At 41.0% G+C, this 27,711-nt stretch overlaps 1 protein-coding gene across 6 annotated transcripts in view; it reads right to left on the bottom strand.

Moving 5' to 3' along the window:
- The window catches only part of SULF1 (sulfatase 1), a 369,532-nt gene that overhangs the window by 105,677 nt on the left and 236,144 nt on the right, over positions 1-27,711 (bottom strand). For all 6 annotated transcript variants that reach the window (XR_003854840.1, XM_029591438.1, XM_029591444.1 and 3 more), the window contains one exon: positions 11,721-11,871. Coding sequence is in view for 5 of the 6 variants with exons in the window: in XM_029591438.1 (XP_029447298.1) it covers positions 11,721-11,871 (151 nt within the window). In the remaining variant the exon portion in view is untranslated. The remainder of the gene's footprint in view (positions 1-11,720; positions 11,872-27,711) is intronic.

The following is a 27,711-nucleotide window of genomic DNA, read 5'->3' as shown; positions in this document are numbered from 1 at the left end:
TCTTCCAAGCATACCCCCAATCACAATCACCATCATCCCTTACTGACACCCTAATCCAACCACCCACCCTCACCAACACCCCGCCTCAGGACCCACACCCTGCACCCACTCCCCCCAAAGAACTACAAACCTAAAATGTTAGTTATTACAAACGCCTTTCCCCCTCAATCATTGCTCCTCTGCGCTTTTACTACTTTGTATATAATCGATGTGCTTATCACTTTTTCCTCAAACCCCTGTACATATCTTTTCCTTATGTATCCTTTGCACCCTCCCCCCCGCCCCCTCCTTTGTCTCTTCTACCCTTATCCCTCCCTCCCCTACTTATTTATCTTGTTTATTGCTATGTTACTGAGTTTATGTTACAAACTGTTCCTTGTAAAAGCTTTGCCTATATATCCTTGGTTGTAAGTTATCTGTAAACCGGCACGATGTGCAAACGGCTGCCGGTATATAAAATAAAATAAATAAATAAATAAAATAAATTGTACTGTCGAGCTAGCTTGATGCACTCTTTACCTAGCTGCTCTCTCTCTCTCTCAGCTTACATTGCAGTATCTAAAAAATTACCCTAACCATCCTTTATTTATTTGTTTTTTTATCACGGGCACTATTCTTGCGAAATTTCTGGCAAAATGATAAATCTAGGTCTGAGTTTTTGAAAACGCTTGGTAGAGCTCCTCTCCATAGCCGTCTAATGCTGGTGATTTGTAAGGATTCAAGGATTGCCAAAGAATCGCATCTAATGTAATATCCTCATTTTCCTCTTTACAGGTAAGACTGATTTAAGATTTGTAGAAAACCTTGTATGATTCCTGGTTAGGAATTTATCTCCGATTTGCAGAACTGTGCAGTTATTTTTAAATTCATATCAAAGTTATTTGTTTCCTTGTCTCAAAGCCCTTGTATTCTTGGGGGTTTTAACCCTTTTTAAAAATTGTGTTCAGAATTATATTCTGCAAAATTGTGTAAACAGCATGTTTTTGTGCTTACTGATTCCATTCTTATTTTAATTTTAAAAAGCCTCATTAATGCACGGTTGCAAGCTCCCATACGTTATCATTCTATGCACATGCTGGGTGAATATGTGCCCCTGCTTTGTTCCCAAAACTCTGGACATGTCCAAACTTGCCCTGGATTTTTTTTTTTTTGTTTTATTTTTTTTTGTGACATCTCATAACATTTTTTTACAAAAAAATACAAAATCCTTTTCAAAAAAGCTTGATTGCTTTTCTGTCAAAGCACAAATGATTGCATTTTAAGACAACTTATTTTAAGATATGTGTCTCTGTGTAGCAGCCTCAGGAAGAGAGAAAGGGAAGGGGTGAGGAGGACCAGCTCTATAGTAGAGATGTGCATTCATTTTAGATGAATTAGATGATTTCAATGAAATGTCTAATTCGCCCTGTTTCGGGAGCACCCCAAAACGAATAATTTGCTGAAATGTGGGAAAAATTTGAATTTGAAAATGTTACTGTGCACTAACGGGACGTAGTGTGCACTAACACGAAATTAATGAAATACGAAAAAAAAAACCCTGAAACGTGGAAAAAAATGAAGTTAACCACAGGAAAAATGAAGTACAAACCGATACAATACACAAAAACAAATCATGTAGTCAGGACCTGTGCTAGCTTTTTTGTTGCCCTGTGCAAACAATTACTGTGCTGCTGCCCCCCCCCCCCCCCCCCCCCGGTTATTCATTCATTCTCTGTCCCTGGACCACAAAAGAAAATTCCCAGATCCCTTCAGTGATGCAAACTTTAAAAACTGACACCCTCCCCCTCCCTGTGGCTGGTGCAAGGCTCCACACCCCATTCCACAAAGACAGTTAAGAGTTTTGCATTTATATGTTACATGGAAAATATCAAAGTACAGTATTCTATGGTAAAAATATCACTTAATTATATTTATATACACTGCTGTAAAGCCAACCAGAAATCTCTGCAAAAAAGACACTTGGAACCCATAGGCTATTAGGCCTATTATGATGTATGTTGGGTGTGTACTTGACCCTCCGAAAGCCTATTAGGAGAATGTATCACCTCAGTTACACCTGCAGAACATAAAAAGACCGTTACCAATTTCAGAATAGAGCAACCATAAAGTAGAAATACAAAAAGTAGAAAAACTGAACTGGAAACCACAAGAAGCCAGACACTATCCAGTGCAACAATGAAAAAACAGAACCCACACCATTCCTCAAATATCAAACATTAAATCAAGAAATAAAATAAATACATAATCTTAATACTAAAATCATACTAATAATATTAAAAAAAAAAGATGATGAATAAAAGATCAAATAATTAAAAACTCATACAAGCTTTTTTAAATGTCCCAAATACCAATAAAATATTTCAAAACAGCAGACATATCGGGGAGCATGCACATGCATGCATACAAAACAGCAAATGTTTTTTTTTTAATTTAAGAAAAAACAGGATGTGTAACAAACATTTAAAATTTAAAGAGCAATTTTTTAATTTTTTTTTTTTTTTTTTTTTTATTAAAACACAGCAGTGAGAAACCTGTTTTTTTTATATGCTGATCTAAAAATCCATCTCTCTCACTGTGAGAAAATTAACAGCCCTTTAAAGCTCTCCTTTCTCAATGTCCTTGATAACAGTAGTGAGGAAAAGATAACATAGGGTTTGAGGTTTAGAATTTCAGCCCATCCACCTCCCATTCCTAAACTGAAAAAGTAAAGTCTGTGTAAATGAGCTCAAATGGATTTGCAGGCTACAAGCATAACAAAAAAAATTAAATTTGTGAAAAAAATTGACACAGTATAACAATAACATTTTAAGATTTTTTTTTTTTTTTTAACATTGTCCATGAGAAAAATATCTGATAATGATGATGTGGAGGGATAGGCATGCTGGGTAGTTTTTCTTCATTGCCAGGGAACACTATAGACAGGTCCGGTGTCACCGGGTGTGCAAACCATGGAATTGCAAGGGACTGCATACCCAGTGGGGCGGTGTCAGGAGCAGAGAGAGACATCTTGTCACAGGTGGACCCAATCTAACTGGTGATGGAAGATTTTTGCTTTTTCTGCCACCAGTGGATCAGGTCCACGTCACTTTGATTAGTGGGACTGTGGTGCAGCTCATCCCACCACAGCCTGAAGAAAAATTCACGTCCAGGTGCCTCTCCTCCTTTCTGCCTGCACGGCCCCCTATGAAAAACATTGCTGGAGCTACGCGGACAGGAAGGAAGAGGAGCATCGGCCGCGTGCAGAGGAATAGTAGAGATTGTAGCAGGGCTTCCGCGGATCCCACCTTGTGGCAACCCAAGAAGAGGAGGCCCGATAGTAGGGCTACTGCGGATCCCACCTCACAGTGGCCCGAGAAGATCAGGGCTGCCGCAGAGCCCATCCCACGATGACCCGTGAAGAGGAGGCCAAGAGGTGAGGCCCTGTAGAGTATATGTGCATATGAGAGTGATTTGCGATTGTGTGTGTGAGAGTGAGTTGAGAGACTCTCTCTGATCATACAGACTGAGAGCCTGTATGATCAGAAAGACAGCGTGTGAGAGCCTTGTGTGTGTATGTGAGAGTTGGAGAACCTCTGTGTGTGTGTGTGGGTGTGTAGAGAAACAGTCACAGCATGTGAAAGAGAGTGTGTATTTATGTATTTATGTAAGAGAGGGAGCATTTGAGAGTGAGAGCTGTGTGTGTCAGACAGCATGTGGGTCTGAGAGCCTGTGCCTGTGTGTGTGTGTGTGAGTGTGTGAATGTGTGCTGGTAGATCCCAACTAAAGAAAAGGTGGAGATGCTTGTGAGTTTGTCTGAGAGAGAGCATATGTGTGTGTGTATATATAAGAAAGAAAGGAGAAAGTCTGTGCATCCCTCTTCTACTAATCCAAGACAATCTCGGGATGACTGGAAATCAAAATTCCTAGGTATGGAGAGTGTGAATTTTTAAAATCCTTTTTAGTTTTATTTTTCAGGTGGGCAGGAAGGAAGAGGAGCATCCTTCCTGCTCATCCTTCAAGTGAACACTGATTGGCTAAGCTGACCTGTCAAAATCACATTGACCAATACTCTTTATTAATTATACACTACTAACAGTAGAACATTTTTCAACACATATTCATAAATGCTCTCTTGCACATCTTATTGTCGTTTGTGCCCCACAACTACATAGATTTATGGACATGAGGATCACATAGTAACATGCCTCCCTGGTGCAAAGGTGGCAGACCTCATGTGTCACGGATTTTAGATAATGTTGGAGAGGATCCAGCTGTCTTGGCAAATGTGGGTAGCAATCACATAGGAAAGTGCAGGAGAGAGGTTCTGGAAACCAAATTTAACATTTTAGGTAGAAAGTTGAAATGCAGAACCTCCAGGGTAGCATTTTCAAAAATGCTCCCTGTTCCATGTGCAGGATTCCAGAGGCAGGCAGAGCTCCAGGGTCTCAATGAGTGGATGAGAAGGGAAAAGGATTTTAGGTTTGTTAGGAATTGGCCATCATTTTGGGAAATGGGAGGGGAGCCTTTTCTGAAAGAACTGGCTCCACCTTAATCAGAGTGGAACCAGGCTGCTGGCACTAACCTTTAAAAAAAGAAAGCGCGCAGCTTTTAAACTAGATGATGGATGTAAGCCGACAGTCGCTCAGACACACTCATGGTTTGGAATGATATATCTTTGAAGGATACAAAGAGAACACGGAAATTAGGGCATCCCACTAGAGAGGTTGCAATAAATGCTAAAATGGACAAGGTGCCTTTCAGTAAAAAGCAGACAGAGCAAAAAGATTCCAAGCAACCCCAATAACAAAAAACATATTGTATACAAATGCTAGAAGTATAAAAAATAAGATGCGAGAGTTATAGTTCATAGCACTGGATGAAGAGGTAGATCTAAATGGCATCTCAGAGACTAGATGGAAGGAGGATAACCAATGGAACTCTGTGATACAAGGGTACAAACTATATCAAAATGATAGGATGTATCAAACTGGTGGAGGGGTGGCACTATATATTAGAGAGATCATTGAGTCAAACAGGATAAAAGTTCTGTAAGAAACAGAATGTGATGTTGAATCTGTGGCCAACCCTTACCATCAGGACTAATAACAGAAGGGATTTTCCATTCTCTTTCAGTCTCTTAACTGAGCTGACTGTGATTGGTTATCCCAAGGGCATAAGGTGGAGCTAGAGGTAGAGAGAGCATGGATATTTTGAATTAGGGTTTGAGGATAAGGAGCTGTTTTTACTTTCTCCCTGCTGAGTTGGTCCCATTAACCCAGCTTGGTAATTTGTCTTGTGTTCAGATGAGATTCCTCATTAGCACATGTCCTGTCAGAAAGGGTCTGCCTTCTCTTTGATTTTGGTCAGTTTTTGGATTTGTTTTTCTTGTTCTGGGGAGCATTTTGTACCCTTTGGAGATGGGCAACTCCTCCAATCAAAAAAGTAGGGGCTAGAGACCTATGAGCAACCCCTCAACTCTCTAGAGAAAGCAAGACCAGTGACAGTACTACCTAGCGTGAGATATTTTGGAGAGAGAGACATTTGGATTTTACCCCTTTTCATTAGAGGTTTTTTCCCCACCCCTCTGCACAACTTGAACTAGGAGAAAGAGAGCTTTTGTCAAGATCGGAACATCAGGCTTCTCTCTTAGAGCAGTCACACAGAGAGGAAGGAGAGAACGGGCTTTGTAACATCAAAATCTGGAGACTCCCAACCGGATTTCCACCCAAAGGGATAAGGACACAGGCTATGGGTATCAGACTAAACTTTAGACATGGGTAGGATATTTTCATGGTGTGGGGCTCTCCTCCTAGGATTCCACAATTTACTGGTGAATATATGCACGCATATTTTTTTTTCCCACTCTTGTTGGGAAATAGAGGTTTTTTTGTCTTTCTACATCACATATGAAAGATACCCATGCCAGAAATGAAATTAAAATGTGATGATTCAGCAGAACTGAATCAAATTTCTGGAGGATGTATTAGGATAAACTGACAATCTAAAGAGTAGCAAATCACCTGGACCAGATGGTATTCTCCCCAGAGAGCTGAAAGAACTGAAAAATGAAATTGCAGACAAGCTATTAGTAATTTGTAAACTATTATTACAATCATCTATGGTACCTGAAGACTGGAAGTTTGCCAGTTAATACCAATTTTTAAAAAAGGATCCAGGGGTGATCCAGGAAATTAGAGCAGTAAGTCTGACATCTGTACTAAGGAAAATGGCAGAAACTATTATAAAGAACAAAATTGCTGAACATATAGATATGCATAGTTTAAGAGGACAAAGCCAACATGTATTTAGCCAAGAGAAGTCACCTAACCAATCTACTACATTTCTTTTGAGGACAAATAAACATTTATTTATTTTATTTATTTTATTTAACGGTTTTATATACCGACATTCATCAATGATATCACATCGGTTCACAGCGTAACATGAAACTAGTGCCTGTGGCGGTGCTTTACATCGAACAAGTTTAACATAATACAATTAGAACATATTGAAACATAATAATTAGAGAGTAAGGAAAGGTAGGGGAAATAAAGCATTAATCTAAAATTAAAATAACATGAATACAAGAGGGTAAAAAAGAGAAAAAAGGAGGAAAAGTGACAGAAGAATGAAATTAGATTAATAAATTAGTGTAGGCAAAGATTGCAGGTATATACAAAACGTACAATTATAGGGAATAACATGAAATAACAAATGTGAAGGGAAGGGGTGAGGAGAGGGGGGGAGAAGAAGGGGTAGGAAGGGAGTAGGGTAACACAGAAGGGAGTGAGAGGAGGAATGATGTATGCTTAGGGAGAAACCAGTTCGAGGGGGACTCATCCGCATTTAGTGAAAATCCGGGTCAAGGGGGACAGAGATGGGAGGGCATAGATAAGAAATGAGAATTTAAGTGTATGCTTTGGTGAAGAGCCAGGTCTTAAGCTTGCGCTTGAAAGTTTTTGGGCATTCTTCTTGGCGAAGTTCAACTGGCATTGTGTTCCAGAGAATAGGCCCTGCGATTGATAATGCACGGGCTCTCGTGGAGGTTAATTTGTAGAGTTTAGGTGAAGTGGTGGGCATGGTGGCGAGATGAATGTGTCTAGTGGGTTTATTGGTTTGGTGAAATCGGAGGGAGTCATTGAACCAATTCATTTCGGGGTTGTACAAGGCCTTATGAACGAGTGAGAGAGCCTTATATTGTATACGGGAGGCTATGGGAAGCCAATGTAGATCTTTTAGTACCGGTGTGATGTGATCGTGTCTGTGTGTGTTGGTCAAAATCCGTGCTGTTGTATTTTGTAGTATTTGAACATGTGGATAAAGGTGAGCTGATTGATATAGTGTATCTGGATTTCTAGAAATCATTTGACAAAGTCCTTCATGGGAGACTTCTTAGGAAATTAAAAAGTCATAGGATAGGGGCAGTGTCCTATTATGGACTGAGAACTGGTTAAAAGATAGAAATAGAAAATAGGGCCAAATGGTAAATTTTACCAATGGAGAAAGATAAATAGTGGAGTGCCCCAGAGATCTGTTCTGGGATACTGCTTTTTAATATATTTATAAATGATCTGGAAACAGGAACAACGAATGAGGTGGTCAAATTTGCCGATGATGCAAAATTATTCAAAGTTGTTAAATCACATGAAGATTGAGAGAAATTGCAAGAAGACCTTGTAAAACTGGAAGAATGGGCATTCAAATGGCAAATGAAATTTATTGTGGACAAGTGCAAAGTGATGCACTTAGGGAATAATAACCCAAATTATAGCTACACAATGCACCTTTCTTAGGTGTCACCATTCAAAAAAATGATCTAGGCTTCATCGTTGATAATACGTTGAAATCTTCTGATCAGTGTGCAGCAGCAGCCAAGAAAGCAAATAGAATGCTAGGGATTAGTAGGAAAGGAATGGAGACTAAAACAGAGAATATCATAATGCCTCTGTATTGCTCCATGGTGCAACCTCATCTTGAATAGTGTGTGCAGTTCTGGTCTCCACATTTAAAAAGAAAAATATAGCAGAATTAGAAAAGGCACAGTAAAGGGCAACTAAAATGATAAAAGGGATGGAACGGGTCTCCTATGAGGAAAGGCTAAAGAAGTTAGTATTCTTCAGCTTGGAGCAGAGATGGCCGAGGGGAAATATGATAGAGGTCTATAAAATAATGAGTGGAGTGGAATGAGTAAACGTTAATCGGTTGTTTACTCTTTCAAAAAGTGCAAAGACTAGGGGACACACAGTGAAGTTACTAAGTGATAAACTTAAAATTAATAAGAGAAAAATATTTTTTTACTCAAAGCTAGGGAATTTGTCACCCGAGGATGTGGTGAAAGCCATTAATGTAGCTGCATTTAAAAAAAGTTTAGAGAAATTCCTGGAAGAAAAGTCCATGAACCAGAACCATTATTAAGCTGGAGTTGCAGAAATCCACTCCTTATCCCTGGGATAAGCAGCATGGAATCTGTCTACCCTTTGGGATCTAGACACAGGATACCTTAAGTCTTGCCATATTGGGTTAGACCAATGTTATATTAATACTAACATAGAACCTCCATCCTGAGTCCAGGCATTCATCTTTGTCCATCTCCTTCTTCTTTCAATCCATTCCCCTTCTTTTCCCTTACTTTATTAACCAGCTCTGGCTCTGCAGTTCTATCAGTACCTGATCTTTCCTTGTTTCACCGCCTCTCCCCCCCCCCAAATATCCTTCATATATTAAGTCCAACACTACCATCTCACTTCTTACATCCTATTGCTTTTTCCCCACAGTCTCCATCTCCCTATTCCTGTCTGGAGCTCTCACAAGAGGAAATTGGAGAATTCCTCATTTGCTATGCACAAGCTACACACAAACACTCTATACAATATATAGTATTACGCACACACATCAGCAACAATACCCACTTAAAAAACTCATACAAGGAATTCAGATAAGGTCTTCTTTCCATCTTTAAGTGGTTACAGAGACTTCATACTGTTGTAAGATGTACAATACCCTTTCTAGACATCACCCCCTGGCCTGTCATCATTAGCTGTCAGACAAAGTTGAGTGATCGAGCAGTGTTGACAGGAGTGAGATAGAAGAACCCCATCAATGTTTGAGTTCCTTAGGCTTAAGTGAAGACAGGTTTGCTGCCTGGGAGAGACCACATGAGATGATGAATGATTCCTTAAGTGTTTGTACATGCAGTGGAGGGTGACCTTGTTTAATCTAGCCTTATGTGCATTTAGATGTGAGCAGACTGCTATTAGCCTGGAAATGGAGAGCATATACAGTAGACTAAAAGGTGTCTGTTTTAGGCTTTGATAGAAATGATCCAGTAATGGGTGTCATTGCTCAAGTGAAGTATAAAGAAACTGTACAGTTCTGGAGTCTGTGTTAAAAAGGAACCATCACCCTGTACAATAAGATTGTAAGAATGGCTCTGAGGGGCTTGTGTGTCCATGGCAGCATAGGGACTGAAGTACAGATGCTGCCTAAATGTGTTAGAATGTCTACCTTTTTTTAAAGTAGCCTAAAATAAAAATTTGGTTAAAAATGTGTTCATGTTTATTCAAAGTACACATTATTCATAAATTTTCCACATACCTGTGTGTGCTGTATTCAAATTTTGTAATATTATTATTTTATCCTGTAAAATGATGTGAGTGATCCAGAACACCAGCATATAAAAATAAATAAATAAATAAATAAAGGGTTTTGTCTGGGACTATGTACTGACTTACATGTCGGAGATGCTGTCAGTTATGGCAAAGCTCAGCCACACACCTAGGGGTACAATTTCAAAAACAGCGCGCGCGCGAACAAAAGTACGCTGGATTTTATAAGATACGTGTGTATCTTATAAAATCCGGAGTCAGTGCGCGCAAGGGGGTGCACATTTGTGCGACCTGCACGCGCCGAGCCCGGCGCGCGCTGCCTGTTCCCTCCGAGGCTGCTCCGAAATCGGAGCGGCCTCGGAGGAAACTTTCCTTCCGCCTCCCCTCACCTTCCCCTCCCTTCCCCTACCTAACCCACGCCCCCGGCCCTATCTAAAACCCCTCCTACCTTTGGGCCGGATTTTAAAAAGGGTTACGTGCATAAGTTATGCGCGTAACCCTTAAAAAAGCCCCTTGCGCGCGCCGAGCCTATTTTGCAAAGGGGGCGTGTCGGGTGGGCGGCACGAATTTCGGGGCGGGGCAGGAGGCGTTTCAGGGGCGTGACGCCGGCCCGGGGGCGTGGTTGAGGCCTCCGGGCCAGCCCCCAGGTCGGGTGATGGCGCACCAGCACCATAAATTATAAATTGCCTTATTTATATGTTTATAGTTGTTTATAGTTGAACCTAGCTAGTTTGTTTTTTTCTTATTTACTTAGACCAAATTTTTGTTTTCTGTTCCAAGATTTGTTCCATGTAAACTGCCACCCGGCAGTAGTTATTACTGTTAACTGTGAACCGGAGTGATATGTATTGTATACAGGAACTCCGGTATATAAAAACCATAAATAAATAAAATAAATAAATAAATGCTGGCGCGCGCAGAGTTACGCCTGCTTCGGGCAGGCGTAACTCTGCCGACAACGGTAGGGGGGGGGGGGGGTAGATAGGGGAAGGGGGAAGGTGAGGGGAGGCGTAAGTTTATAAAATCTACCCCTTTGTCGGTAGATTTACGCCTACCCGAGGCAGGTGTAAATCTGCGTGCGCCAGCGGGCTGCTGGCGCGCCATCACCCGACCTGGGGGCTGGTCTGGAGGCCTCGGCCATGCCCCCGGGTCGGCACCACGACCCCGGACCCGCCCTGCCCCACCCCCTGACCCCCGTACACGCCCCGGACACATCCCCTCCCGCCCATTTTACAAAGCCCTGGGACTTACATGCATCCCGGGGCTATGTGCGCGCCGGCGGCCTATGCAAAATAGGCACGCTGGCGCACGAGTGCACTGTGCGCATAAATCTGGCCGGATTTACGCGCGCAGGGCTTTTAAAATCTGGCCCCTAGTGTGTAAAATACACACTAGAAAAATAACTGGACACCCATGCCAAATTTTGTACAGAAGGAAAGATGAACACTTCCCTGATGCCCCTAATTAATAATAATAATTATTAATTAATAATAACAAAAGTCAGGAAAGCGTTCAGGTCTTTTTATTTTGTGCTAAATTAATGTGGTGTCTAGTTTGGTTTTTTTTGCTGCCATCGGGACAAAAACATTTCTCATTTTTGTTTGGAAGTTCAGACAAATGATTTTGGCTTCGTGTTCACACATTGTGGTAACATGATGAGTTGAGGCATGCTCAGTGAGCTCTCTCTACTCCTTTTCCAGATGTATAGTAATGCACATCCAATTAAGGCTAAGGAAGGGAGGAGACAGGGAAATGTAGGTGATGCATTCCAAGGTTAAAAAGGAACACGACTTGCAAGGGACAACCATCACGCAAACAAAAGCAATGTCTGTGGCAGTCCTGTAGATATGTTTTTACATTTGGAAGGGGAATACTTATATTTAGCCCCACTTCCAAACTTCCCTGTGAACAGCTTTGGGGCCTCCTGTGGACTTCTGCAGAAAACAGGTCTTAGTTTTTATGAAAGCAACCAGCATGCACACAAATACTTGAAATTCAAAAAATAAGATTTGAATGTAACATGTCAGAAAATTTGTAACTCAAGGAAAGCAGATAGTTGTAGATGTTGGAGGTAGCTGTCATAGAATATGAATAAAGGTACCAAGATCAATTTTAAGAAACATTTAGAGATCTCACCTTTTCTACGGAGTCATCCACAGACATCAATGTCTGTAACCTCTTGCGCTGCAGAATATTGGTAAACTCCATGTGGATAGGCAACATGGGCCCAGTGTACTGCATGATCCAGTGCTTGTCCATGTTAGGAGCATAGTTATAGCTAGGAGTACTGATAAAACACAAATGGAGGAAATTGGATTAGTAAAGTACAATATTTGCAGGCAGTCTCTTACTCCTGTCCATTGGAGCAGGCAGGATTGCAGAAGTGATGCACTCAAGGGGACAGGAAACATGATTTCTGTTACAAGACTGCAAATGAGAATGTTTTTGTCCAGGCTTGGCCAGCAGGGGGAGCCCCAACATTTGAGCAATTCTACAGGGGATAGAGCGAGGAAATGGGTGCAAAATGTGTTTGATATATAGAAAAATTAATATTTAGTGTCTGTATATCCAACAAAAAGAAACTGGATCAAAAAGTTACTAATAATAAAAAGAATTGCTAATGTTACTATCAAAAGACTTGCTAATGAAATCAGTATGGTCAGTTTTCAAAATTGGGAGTCTTCACCACCCTATGTATACCTCTATTTAAACAGATAATAGGAGAGGAAAACAGATAATAGAAAAAATATCGGTGCTACAGTTTGATTTTCTTGTTTTACAAATTTAATCTTTGCCATTAATACGAGATCCATAAGGAACAGGCTTGCAAACCTTCAGGCCGATACAGTACGGACGCGGTAGAAAGAGTGCGGCAGTGCCAGGCGCACCCGCGCTTGCCGCACGCACAGTTCGGATGACATACCGCTCGATTCAGTATTTAAATGTCATGCAAATGCCAGCCCCGTCCAAGAAGCGTCCATGAAGCGCAATTTAGGTGGTAAATTAGCAGGTTAAACATGCGGCAAACTGCAGGTTAAAAAAGTGATAATCGGGGCGCGCGTTACTGTATGGGAGGGAATAGCTATTCCGATCATTTACATCTCATATACATGCCGCGGGAAGAAAGGGTTACCGCCTTTTTAAATCAACGGGTAAGGATGGGTTAAAAGGGATAGTGAATCGCGGGTTGGACTAACGCGGCCAAATTGTGAGTAGAAAGCGGGTTAGAAGCAGGGTAACCGCGGCCGCATTTCACTGTATTGGCCTGCTTAATGGTAGAGGCAGATTTATATATTGTTGTTGTCACAGAAATATGGTTTAATGACTCCCATATAGCCATACCAAGATACAGTCTGTTCAAGAAGGACAGGGTAGTCAGAAAAGAGGGAAGAGGAGAACGTTGTTTAAAATAAATACATTACAGCAACTAGGAGTATGGGTAAAGGATGAAGCATTGTATGTCAACTTGGAAAAGGGAAATGACACTTTCCTTCAGACTGCTGTAATCTACAAATCACAGTACAACAGATGAGCTGAAGAGAAATCTAGTCAAATGTGTACCTAAGACTGGAGTGAAGGGAAGGAGGAGGAATACTTATGGTGGGCGATAATCTGCTGGATTTTGACCCAGCCATCCCATTAGTAGAAACAGAAATAGAGAGACTCTCTGCTCCCTTCAGGCAAATCAATCTATTTATTTATTTATTTATTTATGTATGTAAAGCTTTTCTATACCGGCATTCATGATACAATCATATCAAATGGTAAGAGATACAATCATATCATGATACATATCATAACATGATATCATAACATAACATGATATCATAACATGATATGGCACATATCATGATACATATCATAACATGATACAATCATATCAAATGGTAAGAGAAACCAGAAAGGAGGGGCCCTACTGAATCTGCCTCTTATAAATGGGGGAAGGAGTTTCTAATGGCCAAGTGGGTGGTCACTTGAGCTCCAGTAAACACTAGCATTGTGGTTTAATGTGAGAGCTACGGAAGAGGTAAGTCACACAAAGGCAAGGGTCCTGAACTTCAGAAGAACTAACTTTTTACTGATGGGGACACTGACAGGATGAGAAAACCTAAATGAAATAGAACAGTGGGCTAAAGTAAAATGAACCATTATAGGGATAACGGATCTTTATATTAGAAAAAATAAATGTAAGTAAGAGGTTAAAAAGCAGTATGTTTTTGAGTAAGATAACATGAAGAGGTTCCATTGGGATCAGGATTCCAACATGTATTATGGCTACAATCTCACCATATACTGCACATTTGGCCATTGTTGTGGCATTTGACCTACTAACCGTACCCTCGCTTAAAACAGCAAAACTGACCCAAGTTAGAGAGAGAGCACTATCTTTAGCAGGGCCAATATTATGGAACGCATTACCACTCAAATTAAGACTAATGAAAGATTTAAAACTTCAAAAAAAAGTTTAAAAACATGGCTGTTCAAAAAAGCCTTTCACAGTGAGGTCGATGAATAAGAACACATACACACAGCTGAAAGTCACCTATAAAAAAGCAGAATTGCTTACTTTATTATTTTTCTCATAATTAAGTATTAAATTAAGAGAAGGACAGTACAAAACATATATGATTATCCTATTAATCATATAAATGGAAATCCCAACCCACTTTCCTTACAAAGTATATTACTGAAACATGTAACCGAAAAATGTATTGGCACCCTCTGGATAATTTAGAAAGCAAACCAAACTTATTTTGTGACTAATTGTAAACTGTTGTGATGGTGCATTACTAAACGACGGTATAGAATAGTTTTTAGATAAATAAATATTGCACAGGGTCAATGCTGGAACAAAACAGTTTCTAAAGGGGAGGGGGAGAAAAAGAACATTGTCATTATTGCCCAATTTCATATTGCTAACCTTGACAACGGGAGAGATTCACTGTGTAACTTCTGCTAGTGACACATATCTAGAAATATAGAAAAGTAGAAATGATGGCAGAAAAGGACCATATGATCCACCCAGTCTGCCCAGCAAGCTTATGCTAGTACCTGTCGCACTGTGCAGTTACCCCCATGCTTATCAGCTTCCCAGACCATAAAGGTCAAGGCCCTCGTTGGATGCTGTTTGAATCCAATTTCCCTTTACCATGGAAGCAGAGAACAATGTTGGAACTGCATCAAAAGTATTAAGCTTATTGTTTGCTCCCCAAACTGTAAAAGTCAGGACCCTCGGTTGCTGTCTGAATCTAATTCCCGTTTTCCCACTGCTGCTGAAGCAGAGAAAATGATGGAGCTGCATTTACAGTATCAAGGCTTATTGGTTAAGGGTAGTAACCACCACACCCGCAAGTTACTCCATGCACTCTTTTCTTCATTTCCATCTCTAGCTTTTTGGGATCCACAGTAATTATCCCATGCCCCTTTGAATTCCTTCACTGTTTTCGTCTTCACCATGTCCTCTGGAAGGGCATTCACCACCTTCTGTGAAAAAATATTTCTTGACATTCGTTCTGAGTCATCCTCCCTGGAGTTTTATTTCATGACCCCTAATTCTGCCACCAATAGAAAGATTCCAATGCTGGGCATTTCAGTCTTGGCACAGACTCAGTAATGGAGCCACAAAAATTTGGTTGAATTAGATGCTGGATTGGACCTGGCTCAGATAGTAATGGGGTGTACTATTGTACAGGACAGGGAAAAGGAAAGCAAACAACTTTTCCCTCCTGCAATTATCAACATTGCTTTCTCCATCATGGAACTTCCACATTCCTCCTTAGACTTTCTTCAGAATGCCTCTTCACTGTGAACCCATATCCTGGGTTCCATAAAGGTATTCTCACACAATACAATAGAGCTCTAACATTTGTTTATTTAGACATTTTATATGCAGTCATTCCATGTAGAGATCATAATGGTTTACAAAGTGACATTCATGGTTATTACTCAAACAATGGTCACCAAAAAGGAAATCTATATATAAACACACTAAAAGAGATAACATTCCCCAAAAGAATTAAATTAAATTTTTGGATGTAACCGCATCAGCAAGCCAGACAGCGTACTCCCTATATTTTCAAAGCGGGAGCCGCTCAGTCTTCTAATCACTTGCGGTCATGTTTTGATTTTTCTTTTTTTATCTAATTTTCTTTCAAGACAGTCTTTGCATGTATAGTCATTGTTCATAGTACTCAAAACATCATTTTATATTCTGAATCAGCTCGACAACTGGCCGATGTTTCACTGTCTGGCTTGCTGATGCGGTTACATCCAAAAATTTAATTTAATTCTTTTGGGGAATGTTATCTCTTTTGGTGTGTTGATTCTGATATAGATTTCCTTTTTGGTGACCATTGTTTAACAAGTGGAAATTAAGACAAGTTCTTTTTTCTTGTATTACTCAAACAAACAATGATTGGTGACAGAGGTGTTATTCATAGACAGGCATTAATATTTATCATGGAAAATTATCTAATACCTATTAATAATTGATTTAGTATTTAAGGTAAAGGGTATGGAAAATTAAACCAAAATGATAGTTTACACATCTTAATCAGAGGGTTGTTTTGAGATTCTTACATTATCTCATTTGATTTATTCTTCATGTTTCGATTATTATCTTTTATCCTTCTTGTCTTTGTAGCTCAGTGTATTCTGATGTTATTAAGTTAGTTTATATGAATTTTTGAATAGCCATGTTTTTAGCTCACATTTAAATCTCTATCTGGTAAAATATGTAATGTCTCAGGCAGAGGCTTCCAGAGCTTTGGACCTGCTATGGAAAACACACAGGGGCGGATTTTAAAAGCCCTGCTCGCGTAAATCTGCCCGGATTTACGCGAGCAGGGCCTTGTGCGCCGGCGTGCCTATTTTCCATAGGCCTGCCGGCGCGCGCAGAGCCCCGGGACTCGCGTAAGTCCCGGGGATTTTTGTCGGGGCGTGTCGGGGGCGTGTCAGGGGCGGGGCTGATCAACGCGACATTTTGGGGGCGGGATGCGGCATTTTGGGGGTGGGCCCGGGGGCGTGGTTTCGGCCCGGGGTGGTCCGGGGGCATGGCCGTGCCCTCCGGAACCGCCCTGGGTTGCGTCTCGGCGCGCTAGCGGCCCGCTGGCGCGCGGGGATTTACTTCTCCCTCTGGGAGGCGTAAATCCCCGGACAAAGGTAGGGGGGGGGGTTTAGATAGGGCCGGGCGAGTGGGTTAGATAGAGGAAGGGAGGGGAAGGTGAGGGGAGGGCGAAAGCGAGTTCCCTCCGAGGCCGCTCCAATTTCGGAGCGGCCTTGGAGGGAACGGAGGCAGGCTGCGCGGCTCGGCGCACGCCGGCTGCCCAAAATCGGCAGCCTTGCGTGCGCCGATCCTGGATTTTAGCGGCTACGCGCGTATCTACTAAAATCCAGCGTACTTTTGTTTGCGCCTGGAGCGCGAACAAAAGTACGCGAATGTGCCGTTTTTAAAAATCTACCCCACAATCTCTTATTTGTGTCAGATGTGAGCTCAGTATTATGGGAATAGTCAATAGTACTTTATTTTGAGATCTTAGTATTTGTTGTGGATTTTATGGTTGTAGTGACACTCCTAACAAGCCAGTGTTATTGGAATGAATGATATTGAATATTACCATAAATACTTTATAGCAGATTCTGGCTTGTACGGTAACCAATGCAGTGACGTAAGCGGGGGTATAATGTGAACATATTTCCTAGATCCTAACAAGAGTCTTGCTGCAGCATTTTGTAATAGTTATAGTGGTTTTAGGTGACTTGTTGGAAGACCTAGTAGTAAGGAGTTACGGTAGTCTAGATCTGAGAAGATTAGAGTTTGCAATACAGTATGGAAGTCCGCAAAAGTTAATAATGGTTTCAATCGACGTAGAATATGCAACTTGGCATAATCTGTCTTGATTAATTTACTGATGTGTATTTTCATTGTAAGGTTCTCAACTAGCTGTATTCCTAAATCCCGTATTTGATTTGAGGGATTAATTTGAAAATTACCCATGTTAAGGACAGGTGGTTTAACTATCGATGAGTTTCTACTCAACCAGCTTGGGTCAGGAGGCCCCCCAAGCTGGCCAAAAGTTCCGGTTGGGTCCAACGGGGGTCCCGGAGTGACCTCCTGCTACATGACCTACCTGTCACGTGGTAGGAGCACAAGATGGCGCCGGTGACCATGTGACAGGGGCTGACCAATGGCACCGGCAGCCCCTGTTACACAGGCTATCGGTGCCGTGAGGAAACCGCAAACGAGTGCAGGGATGGCTTCCTGACTCCCTGCTGGACCACCAGGGAGTTTTGGTAAGTCTTGATGGGGTCAGGAGAGTGGGGGTTTAAATGTTTATTTAGGTTCACCGTATTCAACAGAAATCTGTTGAATACGTTGGGAGTCGCGATGTGTTTCGCCTCCCAACGTATTTTTCGGATCGCTAAAAATAAGTTGCGGATTACAAATACGGTGAAAACGAATGCACACCCCTATTCCTAGGTTCATCAGTAATTTACATAGTGGGAGCATGTAAATATTGAATAGTGTTGCTGAGAGTGCTGAGCCTTGAAGGACACCTGTATCACACTGGAAAGTATCAGATATATGGTTGCCCAGTTTCACTTGGAATGCTCTGTTAGATAGAAATGAAGAGAACCATCTGAGAGCCCTGCTGTCGATACCAATGTTTCTCATTTGAAGGCATAACAGGTTATGGTCCATAGTGTCAAAGGCAGCAGTTAAATCAATTAGCACAACACAATAAGATTCATCTGCATCAAGCCCTCGTAAAACTGAGTCCATTGGTGAGAGGAGTAATGTCTCAGTTGAGTGATATTCCCTAAATCCAAATTGATTTGGGGAGAGAATATTTTGATCTTCTAGGTGATTTACAAGCTGAGATAACACTACTTTCTCAAGAACGTTTGCTAGAAAAGACAAGTTGGATATGGGATGATAGTTGTCCCAATCGTCAATTCTATCAGTCTTATTTTTTGGGATCGGCTTTTTCACAGCTTGTTTTAACCCATTTGGAACAGTTCCTTCTGAGAGAAACAGCTTAATTAGTGTTGTGATTGTCTGAGTGATAACCCTGTGTACTTGTTTCAAGGAACTGTCTGGAACTGGGTCATGTGGGTGAATGGCAGGTTTAATTTTTGTAATGATTTGACTAATTTCCAGTTTTGATACTCTGTTGAATGAGTACCATTTAACCATGCCATTCAAATCTTCAGCTGCTTTTGTTGGAGAACAGATAGAGAATTATGTTTCCAGTTTATTAATTTTGTCTAAGAGTGTGGTGGCATATTCATTGCAAGAGGCCTTTGTGATGTTATAGTTTTTTTGAGATGGAAGACTTCACGTCTTTAATTAAATGTTTAACAACCTGAGTTTAAAATTAAATATAACCTTGTGCATCTGTTTAGCATAGTAATCGATTTTTTGCTATATTGGTTAGTGTACAGTATTTTGTAAGGAAAGATTTAAATTTTCCAAGGGATTCAGCAGACAGGCATTTCCGCTATTGTTTCTCTAATTTTCTAAGGTTCGGTTTAGTGCTTCTTAATTCATCATTGTACCAGGGCTTCCTTTGTTTGGAGTTATTCCTTTCTTTGTTAATAGTTTTCATCTGGACAGGACTAATGTTTTCAGCTATGTCATTGACAATCTTATCCCAGGAATCAAATGCCAATGTGGAATTGGTTTGATTTAGTTCATGGAGCTTATTTTCTATTGCTTCAGCAAGTACTTCCATCTCTATCTTTTTCCTGAAGATAAAAGAAAGCTTATTCTCTATACTATTATGGATTTGGTTGGTGAAGGCTATTTCCGCCTTTAATAATTGGTGATCAGACCTAATTTGTGATTAGGCAATTACTGGTATTAGCAAATATCAGGTCTAGAGTGTGCCTGCTTTATGAGTGGCTTTTGAGACAAATTATGACCATCCCAGGGCTTCCACTGCTTCTAAAAACTTTTCACAGGCTATAAAGCTCTTGGTGTTTTGTCTATATGGAGGTTAAAGTCTCCTACAATTAATGTAGATTCTAGGGATGGAAACACCTTAGTGAATAATTTAATCAGTGGTGAGCAATCTTTTTGTAGTATGCCTGGAGGATAGTAGACCAGTTAATTTGGGGAGATTTTAAGATTTCAACATCATAGGGTGGGTTCATCTCTACCTTGTAAGGTACTAGCTTGAGGTCTTTTTTTTTTTTTTTTTTTTTTTTTTTTTTACTATTTATTAAAAATCCTCCACCTTTTTGTTTGGGTATTGGAAAGTGAAATATATCATAAATAGCATTTTACATTTGATTTAAGAGCACATTATCTTTGTCATTCAGCCAGATTTCAGATATGCAAAAAATAGAGGGATTTAAATCCTCTAGCAGATTATTAATTAGTGGGATTTTTTTTTTTTTAATAGAGATTGAACATTTAATAGGAGCAGAGTAAACACAAAGCAGGAAGTGAATGAGGAAGAGTTGTTACTCATCATGGGGTATATCAGCTTTGTGCTCCTTTTTTGCTTCTTTTTTTGGGTTTCCTTTCTTAGTTCACACTTAGGCCCTGTCCAAGTATGGTTCAATAAAGCATATTTGATCCATTACTTTAGTGGCATCGGCTAAGAGGCTAGTACATTGTGTTATGTGTGCTTCGGGCTTGCACCTCAGGCATGCATGTGCAAAGAGCATGCACCTCTGGCATTGCCGCCATGCTTGCGATCCCTCGGTGGTGGGCAGGTGTTGGGCGGTTCATGGGTGGGCACAGGTCCACTAGCGCCAGTGTCTACTTCCTCTCTAGGAGGGGGAGGGCGTGCCCCTCCAATGATTGCCCTGCCAGTGCCTCTCCACTCCAAATGATACAGACAGTGTAGGGGGCTAGGCAGCCTCAGCACCGGCCACACTGTCCCACCGGCATTGCTGCCATGCTTGTGATCCCTCGGCAATGGGCAGGTGATGGGCACTCCATGGGAGGGAGCAGGTCTGCTGGCGCTGACTGCTACTTCCTCTCTGGGAGAGGCAGAGTGCGTCCCTCCAATGATTGCCATGCCAGTGCCTCTCCACTCCAGAGGAGAGAGCCAATTTAGGGGGCTAGGCAGGCTGAGTGCCAGCTGCACTGTCCCACTGGCATCTCTGCTGCGCTTGTGATACTTCAGCATTGGGCGGGTGTTGGGTGGTTCATGGGCGAGTGCAGGTCCACTGGCACTAGCATCTATTTCTTTCTGGGACAGGGAGGGATCATCCCTCCAATGACTGATTGCCCTGCTGGTGCCTCTCTGCTCCAGAGGAGAGAGCCAGTATAGGGGGCTAGGCAGGCTCAGCATCAGCCTCGCTGTCCTATCAGCATTGTTAAACTCTTATTTTATCTTCTGCAGAGTTACCAGCAGTAAAAAAAAAAACAAAAAAAAAACAGTCAGCAGAAATCAAAAAACTATAGAATGAGTCAGAGGATCCTATTACAGAACAATCAGACAGCCTTGGGTATAAATCCCAACATCTTATAGCAACACAGCCATTAAAATGTTAAACAGCTTCAGTAATCAAAAAGAAGGAAAACACAATCTTCAGCATGATCCCAAGTTAACAGCACATAGTCCTTACTATTAGCACTAGGAATGTGAATCGGGCTTCGGACGATTGAAAATATCGTCGATATTTTCAAAATCTTCAGAAATCGGGGGCTCCCCCAAAACGATAGGAAAACCCCACGATATTGATCGTGGGGGTTCCCTTATCATTTTGGGAGAGGGCGGGAAAAACAGCACACAAAAATAACCCCTAAACCCACCCCGACCCTTTAAAACTAACCCCTTAGCTTCCCCCACCCTCCCGACGCCCCCAAAAACTTTTTACAGGTACCTGGTGGTCCAGTGGGGGTCCCGGGAGCGATCTCCCGCTCTGGGCCATCCTCCCGCTCCCGGGCCGTCGGCTGCCACTAATCAAAATGGCGCCGATGGCCCTTTGCCCTTACTATGTGACAGGGTATCCGTGCCATTGGCCAAACCCTGTCTCATGGTAGGAGCACTGGATGGCCGGCGCCATCTTGTGCTCCTACCATGTGACAGGGGCTGACCAATGGCACCGGTAGCCCCTGTGACATAGTAAGGGGAAAGGCTATTGGCGCCATTTTGATTACTGGCAGCCGATGGCCCGAGTGCAGGAGATAGCTCCCGGACCCCCCGCTGGACCACCAGGGGCTTTTGGCAAGTCTTGGGGGATTCCGGTTCCGATTCACATCTCTAATTAGCACTAAATTCAATACCAGAATTGGCCATTCTTGTGGAGGCTGTTCTGGCAGCTGTCTGTGTTGTAATTGTTGCATGCACCGTCCGCAACAGGCCTGCGACCGGGCCTACTCAACTCTGGCGCCTAGCTCCCGGTCTGGGCCCATCTTCCCTCGTGGCTGTGGGCAGCCGCCTATGCTCCCGAGCTTCCCCTGCCTCCTCGGTCATCTCTGGCTCTACTACAGACCTTCCCAGTTCCTGGCGGGTCTCCCCACGTGTACCGCGGGGGACATGCCACCATCCAGTGTCCTGCTGCTCTCTAGGCATGCGCGCCTTGCTTTTAAAGGGGCCACGGCGGGAATCCAACCCGCGGTCCCGGATGATGTCATCACCGGGCCCTGCTATATATATAGGCAGGGCCCTCCACTAGTTCCTTGCCTTGGCAACAGGTCTTCATGCTTGTCGTGTGCTTGTTGCGTGTTCCTGACTTCGATCCTGGTCCCTTCCTAGTCTCGTTTGGACTGACCTCTGGCTTTGACTTTTGCTATGCGTTAGGGCCCTAATGCATTTTGATGAATGACCCAGTAAGTTCACCTAAGTTATCCAAATATATTCAATGGTATTCCAAAATGTCTGATGAGACTCTTGCAGTGACTATGCTGGTATTCTAATGGAGACAGTGCCAGAAAATGCAAAACCACAGCAAGTATCAGGAGCATTGGGAAGAGCCCCCGAAATTCCAGTCAGAAAAGGAGCAGTTGAATGACCCTCAATTTTCTTTAACCAAAAGCATAAATCCAGAAAAGTCACGTTGTCTGTGAACTGGGACTATTAATTGGATTCTCTCTGTCACAGTGCTTTGGTCCCAAAGTCTTACATAAAGAGTTTTAGTGATTCTGTAAGAACTTGAGATACTGCATTTTCAGTGGGATCAGCAGGGTAGACGGCAGCATTTCCAATAGTTCAGCAACCATTTTAGCAATGCATGCAAGGGTACTGTCTGTCATTCTGTGAGCAAAATATGAGGGTATTCTGAGCTATAAACTAGATACTTATGATGTGCTCTTAGACCTCTTTTTAAGTGATAAAACAAGCTAAACAAGTGTTCCTTTGTGGTCTTCTTTATGTCATATAGCAAGAAGGAACAGTTAGCAACAGGATGCTATGTTGATAATACTTGTTTATTCATCATGAAATTATGCTTTAAGGGCATAAGATATCACAGGTCTGGTCAGACCAAGCTCCAATGAGCACTGTCTCTGACAGTGGTAAGTACCCAGCAGATCCCAAAAAGTAGATTTGCTTCTTATCGCCCACTCCCAGGGATAGTGATGGCTTTCCTTAGTTTGACCAATAATGTTAAATGGACTTTTCCTTCAGGAACTTATCCAAACCTATTTTAAACTTTGCTATACTAGTCACCTTGACCACATCTTCTGTTAATAGATCCCACAACTCTATTATATACACTGAGCGAAAAAGTACTTTAATGATTTGTTTTAAATCTGCTGGTTAGCTTCATGGAGTATCATCTACTTTAGTAATATTTGAAAGGGCATGCTTCAGGGCATGCTTCATGGCATGCTCTCTAGTCCTTCTATTATCCAAAGAAATAGATAACCAATCACATTTACCCATTCAAGTCCTTTCATGATTTTGTAGACCTCTATCATATCCTCCTCAGCCTGAACAGTCTCCAAGACTCACAAGCTCCTTCTATAATTCTTCACAACTTGTTGCTTATTTAACAAATTTTAATAAATTTGTGACATCTGCAAAGTTTATCAGTTTACTTACTGTTTCCTTTTCCAGGTCATATATAAATATGTTAAATAATACAGATCCCTGGGCATGCCACTAATGATCTTTTTCCATTTGGAATACTGAGCAGTTAGTCCTCCTTTATTTTTCCCATCTTTTTAAATGATTACCAATCTACCATCAGACACTGCCTCCTATAATATGACATTTCAATTGAAGAATGCTATTGAGAGAATTTCAAATTTGATATAGTCACTGGAAGGAGGACATTAAATTAAAACTACTCAATGGCATACAACTTTAAAAAGGGAGACTATAATACAATGAGGAAATTTGTTTGAAAAAAAAAAGTAAAAAAATGAGTGGTTGCAAGGTTAAAACATTGCATGAAGTATGGACATTGTTTCAAAATAACATTTTGGAAGCCCAGATAAAATGTATTACTTTCATTAAAAAAGGTCAAAGAAAGATCAAATGACTGTTAAGGTAATAAAGGCAGTTGAACCTAAAAAAGCATCATTCAAAAAATGGAAAATCAGACCCAAATGAAAAAGAGCATAAACACTGGCACATTAGATATAAAACAGTAGACAGACAGGCCAAGACAGAGTTTGAGAAAAAACTTGCCAGAAAGGCAAATAAGAAAAAACTTTCTTCAAGTACATTTGAATCAAAAAGCTTTTGAAGGGCTGCTAGATGACAGAGGGGCAAAGGGGAACACATGGAAATAACAGAAAATGAATACATTCTTTGCCTCGTTCTTTATGGAGGAGGATGGCGGGAGCATGCCCACACTTGAAACATTCTTTAATGGTGGAGATTCTGAGCAAATAAACCAAATATATGACAATGGAGGATGTAAATAAAATCAGACTGATAAACTAAGACTAACAAATTGCCAAGTCCAGATGGCATCCATCTCAGAGTTCTAAAAGAACTAAAACATGAAATCGCTAACCTGTTACTACTAATCTGTAATCTATTTAATCTGCCATGAATCCTGAAGATTGGAAGGTGGCCAATGTGATACCAATTTTTAAAAAGAGCGTCAGGGGTAATCTAGGAAACTATAGACTGGTGAGCCTTATGTCAGTGCCTGGCAAAATGGTCAAAACCATTCTCGAAAACAAAATCACTGGCCATATACCATATAAGTAGAGATGGCTCAATGGAGAAGAGTTAACATGGTTTTAACAAGGAGAAGTCTTGTCTTACCAATCTTTTCCAATTTTTTGAAGGTCTAAACAAACATATAGATAATGGTGAGCTGACTGATATAGTATATTTCATTTTTCAGAAGGCATTTCACAAAGTCTCCTATGAGAGATGCCTCAGGAAATTATAAAGTCATGAAATGATAAGCAGTGTTCTATTGTGGATTAAGACTAAATAGTCATTTTTCCAAATGGAGAAAGGTCATTAGTAGAGTACCACAGGGATTGGTACAGGAACCTTTGCTATTTACCTGATTCATAAATGATCTGGAAAAGGGAAAGATGAGTGAGGTTATCAAATCTACAGATGGTACAAAGTTATTCAACGTTGTTAGCAAGAAATGTAGCAATTGCAAGAAACTGCATAGAAACATGATAGCAGAAAAAGACTATATGGCCCATCTAGTCTGCCATCTGCCCAATTAATTTAGCTTTATAATTTCCATCACTCTTTTAGAGATCCCCTGTATTTATCCCATGCTTTCTTGGATACAGACTGTCTCCACCACCTAAACTGGGAGGCCATTCCATGCATCTACCATCCTTCTCTGTAAAGAAATATTTTCTATAATTATTCCTGAGACCAGGTCACCTGAATGGCACATGAAATTTAATGATGAAAAATGCAAAGTGATGCACATAAGAAAAGATAATCCCTACTACAGGTACATGATGCTGGCTTCTGTATTGGGAGTCACTACCCAGGAAAAGGGCCTTGGAGTCCCTTGTTGAAATCCTCTGCTTAGTCCATGGCAGTAGTCAAAAAAGCAAATAGAATATTAGGCATAATCCTAAACATAATGGAGAATAAATTGGAAACTATCTTATTATCTTAGTATCGATCCATGGTGCAACCACACCTTGAGTATTATGTGCAATTCTGGTCAACCCATCTCAAGAAAGATATAGCAGAATTAGAAAAGGTGCAGACGAGGGTGACAAAAACGTTAAAGGGGATGGAACATCTCTATGATGAGAGACTATGCAGGCTAGGGCTCTTCAGTTTTGAAAAGAGATGGCTGAAAGGGGATGTGTTAGAAGCTTATAAAAATCACAAGTGGGGTGGAACATGTAAATTAAAGATAGCTATTTACCCTTTCCAAATAATACCAAAATAAGGAATCCGTCCATGAAACTAGCAACCAGCAGATTCAAAATGATCATAGAAAGTAGTACTTTTTCACTCAGTGCACAATCAAGCTGTGGAATTTGTTGCCAGAGAACATTATAAAAGGCGACTAGCATAGCGGGGATTTAAAAGAGGTTTAGACAAGTTCCTGGAGGAAAAGTCCATAACATATTATTAGCCAGGTCGACTAAAGAAAGCTATGTCTAGCCCTGGTAGTGAGTAACAGGAATTAGATCTTGTAATAGGTTCTGTCCAGTACTTGTGATCTGGATTGTCACTGTCAGAGACAAGATGTTGGCCTTGATGGCAGTATGATAATTCTTATGTTAAAAATTCATAAAGATATGTTGCATTTCTTTTACAGATTTTATTGATGTAAAGTTGTTGAACATTTAATCTTGCTAAAAATATCTCTAATTAAGAACATAAGAACATAAGAAAATGCCATACTGGGTCAGACCAAGGGTCCATCAAGCCCAGCATCCTGTTTCCAACAGTGGCCGATTCAGGCCATAAGAACCTGGCAAGAATGATATTGCAAATAATCAGCAAATCAGTTTTTTCTGAGCGCTCACAGATTTTATTAGGGGCACTGAGAGGCCTCTGGTTTGTTCAAAAGGGTCCATGTTTGTATGCGTTCAGCATAATTAACCACTAAACAATAAAGGAAGAGTAGAAATAAAAGATATGTCATGTTTAAGCTTCCAGTTTATTGGGGTGTTAAGTCTGTCTTAATTATTCAGAACCATTCTGTAACCTTCCATCACAGCCTACACAGCTGGTAACTTTTTAACCAGTTATTCTTTATGGCTAGGGATAAACATTACAATGAAATCACATAATATTATTTTTAGAGTGCACACTAAGGCCAGACAGATGCAACTGAAGGTCAGTTAAAAATGAGCTACAAGACTTTTGACCACCAGAGAAGAAACACCCAAGAAGAAAGCGTTCAAATTACATTAACCAAGCTGGGAGGTGGACAAGGTTATTATGTCTGTAACTGTTTTTGTAGGGAGCTTCACATATTTTGTTGAACACTGAATGTCTAATACCTTAAAGTCCTAACATATTGTTAACGGTTTTTACTACAGAAACTGATTATTCAGCAGCTTGATGCTAAGAAGCCAGCAGCTTGTCTGCAATTCATCTCACTGTATTGTATGTGGTCTGAACTCTTAACCCGAGCAGTCGCTCAGTGTAATGTGGATTGTGGAACACAAAAGAAACCATCCAAGTCTATCCTGTGGCAGCACTGCACTGAACACTGTGCAACAAAGACGCCAGGAATACAAGGCCACCAAGACAGGTGGAAAGGAACCACACCTGAACCACCCCTCCATCCCCAAGGAAATATAGCTCAATAGCATAGCAGGTCTGGCTAATCTACACCTTAATACCTCATAATTTTCCATTTATAAATATATTATGTAGACTACATAACTTGCCTGGTATTTTTTCCATAAACTATTCCAAGCCTACCGAGAAGAAAACTATGGATTAAAATGTAAGTTGCTATAGCGATCCAGGTTTAAATACTGTGTCTTTTAGTAAACTGAAATATATATATATTTTTTTAAAAGGTTCATTTGAAAATGTTACTTTGTATTAGTATTTGGGCTTTGTATAAGAGAATTAGAAATACTCCAGGAATAAGTGTGCAGTGCAGGGCTTAGCTTTGAAGTCTGAAAGTACCATTTGCTCATGGAATAAACTAAAGTTATAGATGATGAGAATTATGAAAGTCTCCTGAATCTCCACAAGACAAGGAAAGAAAATACTCTTATAAATTGGGTGGTGAACAATATTCTTTTCTG

This window comes from Rhinatrema bivittatum, chromosome 2 (genome assembly GCF_901001135.1).
Source record: "Rhinatrema bivittatum chromosome 2, aRhiBiv1.1, whole genome shotgun sequence".
Taxonomy (NCBI): domain Eukaryota; kingdom Metazoa; phylum Chordata; class Amphibia; order Gymnophiona; family Rhinatrematidae; genus Rhinatrema; species Rhinatrema bivittatum.
This window is presented reverse-complemented; position numbering and strand designations above follow the sequence as displayed.